Raw genomic sequence first — 10,552 nt, forward strand, 5'->3', positions numbered from 1 at the left:
CTTGACACCTCAGCATGGAGATCGGGGAAAAACGGAAGGCCGCTGTCGTGAAGGCTGTGCTCTGTATTCAGAAAACGCTTGTCTAATTATTTTTAGGACGAGCGTCCTGTTTCTAGGCTGGCCAAACGATATTTTATTTTGGCGAGTGCACGAAACACCCCATAATCACGAATCACACCTCATGCACGAAGGACTGTGGTGGCGAGTCCACAGTCTCCTCTGTCTCGACACTCATCACATCCACCTCCTCGGAGGAAGATAGATGAAGCATCTGGCTCTCTCTCTCTGGGGGTTGAGAAGAAACCGCAGCACGGGCTTCCGAACACTGAGAGAGAGCTGCGGATCTAGCGGGTGAGGACCGAGAAAAGGACGAGCCCATCTCGGATCCCACGATCCCCACGACAACAGTCTGTGCTGTGCCTTGGCACCAGCGGGACCGCTACCAGTGGGATCGCGAGCCTGGCCGCTCTCATCAAACACAGCCAGGCGAGAGCAGCGCATACGCAGCGAGAGTAACTCGCAGTGATGACAATCAGCTCCTCGAAAGCTGACCGTGCATGCTCCGCTCCCAAACAAACGACACATAAATTGTGTGTTTCCCCCGCCGCCAGATATCGTGGGCAGGGAGGAACACAGCGTTTGTAATGCCGTTTGCTCGCCATAGACCTTTTCATGATTGTTTTTTATATATGCTTGTGCGGACAGACGACAGTAAATAGACAGACACATACACAGAGCGCTACTGAAGGGCAGAAGCTGGTTTGCGCTCTGCCGGATGTGCTTTTATACTTTCTGGTGCTTACGTCACCCCACTCGTGACGTCTCGCTACTCCATTGGACTGATTTGACATGTGCTTCAGAACGCGGTCACGCAGGGGCGTTCCCAAAGCGACTTCGACGCAGCTCGAGTTCCTGAAGGGGAACTTAATTAAAAGGGAAGCAAGATTATTTTTCTTACCCTACTGGCAGATAGTTTTCTTGTTTTAAACAGAAATTGCTCAGAAGACTAGACATAATATCTTATGTCATCTTGCTTTTCAAATAAATGTATGTTAATTTAAGAATGTTTAGATATTTGTACTGGAAAAACAAGACAAAAGAAAATAATTTCATGAATTTATAATTAGTAATTTTATTAAGAGAAAAATCTCTTTTCCTAAGATTTTCATAATTCTGGCCCAAGGAACTTAAATTTAAAACATAAATGTAAAAAGGCTCAATTTTGATTTTATGAAACTCAGAGAATATGGTTGTAATTTGAAAGATCTAAGGTTCAGTCTAAGCAGACTGTGTGTAATTGTATGTCTTCAGGTAACGCAGCACCATGTTAACCAGCATCACCGAGAGCATCTTCTGCTGTCTGATGGGAAAGACTACCAGTGTCGTGCTGCCGGTCAAATCATCCGACGGCAAGCCGGCTGACGGATTCGAGTTTGTGGAGGTGAAGCCGGGTCGGGTTCTGCGCGTTCGCCACATCCTCCCTGAACGGTCTGCTACGACAGAAGCTCAACCAGAAGCGGGCAGCAGCGTCCACTGCAAGCGCAAGATCACGGTGTACCGCAACGGCCAGCTGGTGATCGAGAACCTGGGCGACGTCCTCCACTCCGAGATCCTGCAGTGCCAGAACGGAGACGTGGAGCAGTGCAGTACAGTGGAGGTGGAGCTGTCCGATTACACCACCGCGCCCTCATCCCCCGATCCCAAACCCGCTCCACCTCTCCCCACCTCAGACCAGCAGAAGCCGGCTCCCCCACCTAGACGCCGGCGGCGGAGACCCAAGCGCACCGTGCTGATCGATACGGAGCGCTGCATCAGCAGCTGTAAGGGGATGCATTCGGACGTGGCTCTCTTCTTCATCCACGGCGTGGGTGGCTCGTTGCACATCTGGGGGAGTCAGCTGGATTTCTTTTCGCGGCTGGGTTACGAGGTCATCGCCCCGGATTTGGCGGGACACGGCGCCAGCACTGCCCCTCAGATAGCGGCGGCGTACACCTTCTATGCCCTCGCCGAGGACCTGCGCGCCATATTTAAGAGATACGCCAGAAAACGGAACATCCTCATCGGTCACTCCTACGGGTAAACATTGCGTTTCAACTCACTGCGTGTTTTTTGCATTATACAGTATCTGTCAAAAGCATGGACACTTATTTCTGATGATTAATTTTAATCTGCTAAAATAACAGTAAAATGTTGAGAAATTACTAAAAATCTAGCTATTAAAAATAGTTTGAATTATTTAAAAAATAATTACTAACTACTAACTACTACTGGGGTGCCTCAGGACTCAGTTCTTGGACCACTTCTCTTCTCTGTCTACATGGCATCACTAGGTTCTGTCATTCAGAAACATGACTTTTCATATCACTGCTATGCTGATGACACTCAACTCTACCTCTCATTCCATCCTGATGATCCGACGATAGCTGCTCGCATCTCAGCTTGTCTAACAGACATTTCTTGCTGGATGAAGGACCATCACCTTCAACTCATTCTGGCCAAGACAGAACTGCTTGTGGTTCCATCAAACCCATCGTTTCATCACAATTTCACCATCCAGTTAGGCACATCAACCATAACTCCTTCAAAAACAGCCAGAAACTTTGGAGTTATGATTGATGATCAGCTGACTTTCTCAGACCACATTGCTAAAACTGTCCGGTCCTGCAGATTTGCTTTACTCAACATCAAGAAGATCAGGTCCTTTCTTTCGGAACATGCTTCACAACTCCTTGTTCAAGCTCTTGTTCTGTCCAGGCTGGACTATTGCAATGCTCTCTTAGCAGCTCTTCCAGCCACTTCTATCAAACCTTTACAGTTAATCCAGAACGCAGCAGCAAGATTTATTTTTAACGAGCCGAAAAGAATGCACATCACACGTCACAAAATTATTAAATACTATATTAGTGTATAAATATTTCTAAACCTAAAACTATTAATAACGGCTTTCGTTAATATAAATAAAGCTGAAAAAATTAAATAGAAATATTTTTATGAAAAACTAACTTAAATAAAAAATGTGGCATTGGAGACTAACTGGAATAAAATACTAAAATTATACTAAATAAATTATAATTGTACTAAAATTATTAGGCACAAATCAATAAAATAAACAAAGTTAGATTGAAATATATAAATAAAGAAAAACTAAATCAAAGTGACACAAAATTTCTAAAACTTGCTAAATGAAAATATGAAAACAAAATCTAATTCAAAAATATTAATAAATACTACAATATTATATAGATAATACTAAAATAACACTGATTTAGTCAAGCGTGCCAAACTTTGACTGCTACTGTAATTCTATAATTCTCAGAAGCCTTGTGTTTCTTACTGGCAGGGTGTCGTTCTGTACGTTCCTGGCACACGAGTATCCGGAGCAGGTGCATAAAGTGGTGATGATCAATGGAGGCGGCCCCACGGCCCTGGAGCCCAGCCTGTGCTCCATCTTCCAGCTGCCCTCCTGCGTCCTACACTGTCTGTCTCCATGCCTGGCCTGGAGCTTCCTCAAGTAAGAGCCCAAGATAACAACTTCTGCAAAAACAAGAGTCGTTTGAGCATAACCTGTAGCATGGTAAAAACCAGTCTCTTCTTCTGTTTTCCGTTCAGAGCTGGTTTCGCCAGGCAGGGCGCTAAAGAGAAGCAGCTTCTGAAAGAGGGAAACGCTTTTAACGTGTCTCCGTTCGTTCTGCGAGCGATGATGAGCGGTCAGTACTGGCCCGAGGGGGATGAAGTTTACCACGCCGAGCTGACCAGCCCCATACTGCTGGTGCACGGCATGTACGACAAGTTTGTGCCGATTGATGAGGATCAGCGGATGGCAGAGGTTTGTGCACATCAAATAAATCTGTGATCATTTCTTGTGTGACAATATAAGTACGGAGCCTTCTTTGGCCGTGTAACAATTCACATACTTTTACTAAAAGTATGTACTCTGCCAGAGAGCTCCTGAAACCTGTCAAGAACATGTCCAAGTCATATTTCACCCCAAAAATCACTGGAAAGAAATCAAAAATTTTACAGAAAGAAAAATAATTTTTCTTTACTTTTTAGGAGGTCTTGCAATAAACTATAGGACTTTCTTGCGATAAATTTGAGGACTTCTTTTGCAATAAATGTCAGGACGTTTTTGCAGTACGTTACAACATTTTTGCTATAAATTTTAGGACGCGAGCGATGATGAGCGGTCAGTACTGGCCCGAGGGGGATGAAGTTTACCACGCCGAGCTGACCAGCCCCATACTGCTGGTGCACGGCATGTACGACAAGTTTGTGCCAATTGATGAGGATCAGCGGATGGCAGAGGTTTGTGCACATCAAATAAATCTGTGATCATTTCTTGTGTGACAATATAAGTACGGAGCCTTCTTTGGCCGTGTAACAATTCACATACTTTTACTAAAATTATGTACTCTGCCAGAGAGCTCCTGAAACCTGTCAAGAACATGTCCAGGTCATATTTCACCCCAAAAATCACTGGAAAGAAATCAAAAATTTTACAGAAAGAAAAATAATTTTTCTTTACTTTTTAGGAGGTCTTGCAATAAACTATAGGACCTTCTTGCGATAAATTTGAGGACTTCTTTTGCAATAAATGTCAGGACGTTTTTGCAGTACGTTACAACATTTTTGCTATAAATTTTAGGACTTTTTGCAATACATTTTAGGACATACATTTTAGGACTTTTGGAATACATTTTGGGACATTTTTGCAAAACGTTTTAGGGCTTTATTGTTATAAAATGTAGGACTTTTTTTGCAATAAATTTAATACAATTTTTGCAATACATTTTAGGACTTGTTTAGGACTTTCTTGCAAGCAAGAAATACTTAAATACTGACTAAAATATGATTTAATAAATATGAATAAATGATTCAAATAAAATTGTATTGCAAATGCAATTTTTTAAATTGCAATACAGTAAAAATACTGTACTTCAGTAATGATAACCTAATGAGATTACATAAACAACAACAACAAAAAAACTAAAAGTAAAGTGTGCAAGCATGACCGTTATGAGAATTTAAGGGAAGAACGTGCTTAATTGTTATGAAAAGTATGTCACAATGCAAACATCTTACGTTCTAAAATAATAGGCTTCATTTTCATCTTCCTGCAAAATATAATAATTATTTCCTTCTTTTGATTTTGGGGTAATTTTTTTTGTTGTGAGATTTGCACACATGGTCTTGCATACTATGTGAATTGGGATGCAGCCTTGATTCTATAGTGTGTGTGGAATAACAGTGATGTTGGCTCACTCACGGCTCTCCTCTTCAACACAAGAGCTTCTTTGTGCTGTAATGGGCTGTTCATGAGTAGAGGAGCATTATTAGCATGTGCTCTGAATGAAACACTGGCGGCTCATTGCACTGCTGTAGTCAGTGAGGACTCTCTGCAGGCAGATAGGAGGGTCACAACACTGTCAACAAAACACAAAGATAAGATGTTCTGTAAAACTGCAATAAATTAGAAAATGCAGTATTAGAAACAGCAAAATAGTTCAAATTAAACAGTAAGACTGACTGCCGACCATCACTGATATAAGTCATGTGAACGATTCAAAACGGACAAACAAAAAGTAGTTTGACTTTAGTTTTGTATTTACTCACTTATTTACTCCTCTTCATCACTAGTGGGAGAGAAGGCATTAATGATTTGTTTCCACGTCTTGTTCTTTTCTTCTGTCCATCTCAGGGCAGTCTTTGGAATTTGGTCCTGGCCCATTCTAAGGACATGTCCGAAAGTTTTATATTACATATTATTACATTTTAAAAAATATTTAAATGTAATTTAAATATAAATCATGTATACTTTAAATGTATATAATGTATTATTTATATGACATTAGTTTAACATGAGTGAAAATATTTATATTAAATGTCATTTATATATAAATTAGATAAATACACATACATATATACATTTAAAAAATGTATAATGTATTTTATACAAATAACAAAACATTATATATATATATATATTATATTTATATAAACATTATTTACATAAATATTTAGAAATAAGTTTATTTTATATGTTCATGTATTATATAAATACATTTTATATATGAATGTTACTTTACAAAAATATGTATTTTATAATATGTGTGTGTGTATATATATATATATATATATATATATATGTGTGTGTGTATATATATATATATGTGTGTGTGTATGTGTGTACATTTTTTTAAATATTTGTAAATTGTCTTTATTTCAGATCCTCTTGTTTGCATTCCTGAAAGTGATCGAGGAAGGCAGTCACATGGTGATGATGGAGTGTCCCGAGACGGTCAACACACTCCTGCACGAGTTCTTCCTCTGGGAACCTGACAATTCCAAAAAGGGCATGGTTACCATGGTAACAGCTATCCAGACCACAGCCGACGAGGCCAAGCCCCCTACTGTCGCCAACGGCAACAGCAGCACAGGGACTCTCAAGGTCAACAAGCCCCTTAACAAGTAACCTGATGATTGACGTTTTCGGGGTGAACCAATCAGAAGGCTGTTGATGGCAGGCTGTCAAACCATCACCTTGGCTGAGAGCTGGTTTTTGGTCAGAAGGCCCAAGCGGGTGTCCAGACGGGGGTAAGAAAGATTCACAGGTTCGAAGAGACTCTCTAGTGATGAGGGAAAAGCAGCAGCTGGTTTTAAACCAACAATGGTGGTTTATGACATCACAACGCCTTTGTTTCTCTATGCTACCTTTGGACAATATCTTTCCTTCTTGTGCTGTCTAAAGAAAAGGACTGGATGTTTGTCCAGAGGATGGAAATCAAGTGTGTCCAAGTCCAGACAGGACTGAAGTATGAGAAAGAGAAGAAATCGCTGAGGTTAATTATAAAAAACAGTGCGATCAAACCCAGGAGAGTGTTTAAAGTCAACATGAAACCTATTTTACTTCCATAATATGACATATTGGGCATTACAAGTACAAGAAGTAAAAGTACTATTACGAAAAACAGCTGTTACTTTAAATAATGAGCACTACTAAATCGTACACAATGTGATTGGAAAATAACAGGGTTGTTTTCATGCTGACTTTAAAGGACGTTTGTACAAAATCTGTGTTCACGTCATACTCGTACTAACACATTTTAACGTCTTCCCTCATAAATCAAATCCACTGCTTGGAGTGCAAGAGCGATTGAAAACAGATGTATGAGATACTCAGTCCTGTTTAAACATCTTAAAAAGATAACGTACTGTAAACGAACACACGCATTTTACTTGAAACAAATCGTGTGAGTTTAAAAACAAAACCACGGGTGTCTGCTCACAGGAAGGATAAAAACAGGACAAGGAAAAACAATGACCGTCACAATGGGAAATTTCATACACTTGTCTCCTAGCAACTAGAAAGTCGGGCATTAGAGCAAATACACCATGAGAGTAAGAGAGAGATAATGATGCCGCCTGCCACGACATGACACGGTGCTGAGGAAAAACAGGATATAAGCTATAATATCACGATGCATTCATACAGAGCGGATTGCTTAAAAATCTGAATTTAATATTGAAATTATATTGTGAATATCTAGTCAGCAATTATGCTCAATAGGACAGACCTGCATGCAAAGAAGTATAACATGCGGCTTCGACTGGTTACCATGACTACAAGCAGTCGAAGGCTAAATGGATTAAGGTGGAGGTCTGGTCCGTCTAACCCTCCATCCTTCACATAGACATCATGAGATCTCTGCAGGCTCCTCACGTTTATGCACTGAAAGCGGTCAAACATCACGTATCAGAGCAGATCAGTTGGAGAAATTGTCAGGTGTTTATGTAACTTAAAATCCCACTGGTCACTTGAACAATGCCGACTCCACATTGTAGTTGTTTTTAACTAATAATTAATAACTTGACAAAGAAAGGCGATTCAAACATCCTCATGTTAGAGCGGCATTCAAAAACAACTTAGAGAAATTAAAAATCAGACTTGCGTGTACATTACAGTTCAGTATGTTTTTATTTTTAAAGAGAAATTGATACTTTTATTCCACAGGGATGCATTAAAATGATCAAAATGGACAGTAATTACATTTATAATGTTACAAAAGATTTCTATTGCAAATGTTACTGTACTCAACAGCTACCGTTTTCAGCATTGATAATAATCAGAAATGTTTCTTGAGCAGCAAATCAGCATATTAGAATGACTTCTGAAGATCATGTGACACTGAAGACTGGAGTAATGATGCTGAAAATTCTGCTGCGCATCACAGAAATAAATGACATTTTACTATATATTCGCATAGAAAACAGCTATTTTAAATTGTAAAAATATTTCACAATATTTTTGTTTTTACTGTATTTTTGATCAAATAAATGCAGCCTTGGTGACTTATCAAAAACAAAACAAAAAACGTACAGACTTCAACTGCTGAAAGCTAGTCTAACTAAATTCCCATTTAACACATTACAACAATAAAATACACTTGATTCCATTCTCACAGTTCAACTACTAATAATAACATAACACACGTTCTTCTGGAAGGAAGTTTACACTTTTTTGATGTGTTGAGAAGAAATGTAGACATTATTGTCTGCTCAGTTATTTTGCACACATGCTGTTATATATATACATATATGCAGGAATTGCAGAATGAATTACAGGTGAATGAGTTTGTCTACAGTGATTACAGCCGAATGCCAGTGCTGAACATCAATCCCAGTGTAACCACAAACTCTAGAAGACTACTGAAGCCCTGTGGGTGACAGATAATAATTTCATCCTTCAGTCTGTAAAAACACACCAAAATGCATTTACAGTGATGCACTTACTGTACAATCCAAGTCTGTGGAGTGTTACTGGATTTTACATGGTCAGAATAAGACAAACATTCTAATAAGACTAATCTTTTATTAACATGTACGATATTTAAGTCTTGTGACTATATGTTCAAAACGGTGTATATTTTAGCATTTATCCCACTGCAGACTTCCACTGAAAGTGCATTACTGTACATGTGTTGTTCCTTTGATTTTGCTCAAATTCTAAGATAAACAATTCCACAGCTGTTGCTCATTCAGCTTAAGTTGCACCAAACCCAGAAATATTTATTTAAATTCTACTTGCATTTACAGTTTCATTGCAATGCAATGCAAACTGAGATCATTTCGCACATGATATGAATTTTATTGCAGCCACTCCTGTGAATTAGAAAACAAAAACCAATGTGTTTTTGACAAAAACTAGACAAAACGGCACACTTGACTCATGTAAATGAGCAGTATATGTGTTTCCCTTTTGGATTTTGGTCATATCCAGCCTTATCAAAGAGATGGAAATGATTTCTCTGTCATTTGATTGGAGGAAAAGATAGCTAGAAATTTTAGAGGGTCTGTAGCTACATGGGTTTAATATCATAAATAAAATATATCCCAAAGATTTCATGTTTGCGGAGTATCTGGCCAGAAAAAAGGCCAGTTTGTAACCACCACCTAGTGTTAGTTTTTTTTATACATATTTTTTATATATATATATATATATATATATATATATATATATGTGTGTGTGTGTGTGTGTGTGTGTGTGTGTGTGTGTGTGTGTGTGTGTGTGTGAATAGCAGCAACAACAATAATAATAATTATTATTATTATGACTATTACAACAATAAAAAAATCCAGCTAGTAATAGATTTGTAAAAGTTGTGTCCTTGTAGTGACAATAATAAAATAATTTCTGAATTAAGAAATACATTTTCCCATCATTGTCTATGGGTGAGGGGGAAGACAATGCATTACCTCATAATATATATTAGAGGCCATTTCAAAATGTGCATTTCCAAAAAAGATGGGGGAGTGTTCCATTTCATCTTTGAATAACACAATTATGATTCATTTAGATTTTACATCTGATGTTGTGAAGATATGATCCCTTTAAAGGGGTCAAATGATGTGATTTCAATTTTTCCTTTCTCTTTGGAGTGTTACAAGCTCTTGGTGCATAAATAAGATCTGTAAAGTTGCAAAGACTAAAGTCTCCAAAGAGATATTCTTTATAAAAGTTAAGAGTTAACCACGCCTACCTAAAATGGCTCGTTCTAACACGCCCCCACATGTCTACGTCACTGTGTGGGAAGATTTGCATAACACCGCCCAAATATTCACGCAAAGAAAGAAGGCGTAACTTTTATTCTCTCTGGTATTGTTGTTGCCGCCGCCGCCGCCATGTTGTGGAGATGCTGTGTTTCGTTGTGAAAGCGAAACTACTTTGGTTGGGCTTCCAAAAGAGGACGATATCTGCTTCGTCATGCCTGGAGCTGATCCGTGCTGATCGCTGAGGAAATACTACAACTTCACGCTGTGGATCGCCGGATCGGCTTTCACCGTGGACGAAGCGGAGTCCAGCCTGGGGTCGTCACATGTGGTTGCCGCAAGCTCGCCGGACGAGATGGTCCTCACTGCAGAACACAAGATCCAGGGGTCAAGGTTGGATCCAGATCCAACTCCTCCCACCTCACATATACCTAAACCCACCCATCTCTACCCCTAAACTTACCATCTCCACCCCCTAGATGTGGATCCAACCCCGCCCCCTGGA

The 10,552-nt window shown here is 39.4% G+C and overlaps 1 protein-coding gene and 1 long non-coding RNA gene across 3 annotated transcripts in view; one reads left to right on the top strand and one right to left on the bottom strand.

The window, feature by feature from the left end:
• abhd8a (abhydrolase domain containing 8a) overlaps positions 1–7,257 on the top strand; it is a 22,580-nt gene extending 15,323 nt beyond the window's left edge. For both annotated transcript variants that reach the window (XM_016286920.1, XM_016286921.1), the window contains exons 2-5: positions 1,312–2,076; positions 3,341–3,511; positions 3,610–3,826; positions 6,227–7,257. In XM_016286920.1, the coding sequence (XP_016142406.1) occupies positions 1,325–2,076; positions 3,341–3,511; positions 3,610–3,826; positions 6,227–6,472 (1,386 nt within the window). In that variant the 5' untranslated portion in view covers positions 1,312–1,324 and the 3' untranslated portion in view covers positions 6,473–7,257. The remainder of the gene's footprint in view (positions 1–1,311; positions 2,077–3,340; positions 3,512–3,609; positions 3,827–6,226) is intronic.
• LOC107596236 (uncharacterized) overlaps positions 3,457–10,552 on the bottom strand; it is a 46,692-nt gene continuing 39,596 nt past the window's right edge. The window contains exons 2-4 of the long non-coding RNA XR_001610342.1: positions 5,614–5,729; positions 5,267–5,423; positions 3,457–3,534 (exon numbers count right to left, since the gene is read on the bottom strand). This is a non-coding gene — a long non-coding RNA (uncharacterized lncRNA). The remainder of the gene's footprint in view (positions 3,535–5,266; positions 5,424–5,613; positions 5,730–10,552) is intronic.

This window comes from Sinocyclocheilus grahami, unplaced genomic scaffold, assembly GCF_001515645.1.
Source record: "Sinocyclocheilus grahami isolate Dianchi unplaced genomic scaffold, SAMN03320097.WGS_v1.1 scaffold216.1, whole genome shotgun sequence".
NCBI lineage: Eukaryota > Metazoa > Chordata > Actinopteri > Cypriniformes > Cyprinidae > Sinocyclocheilus > Sinocyclocheilus grahami.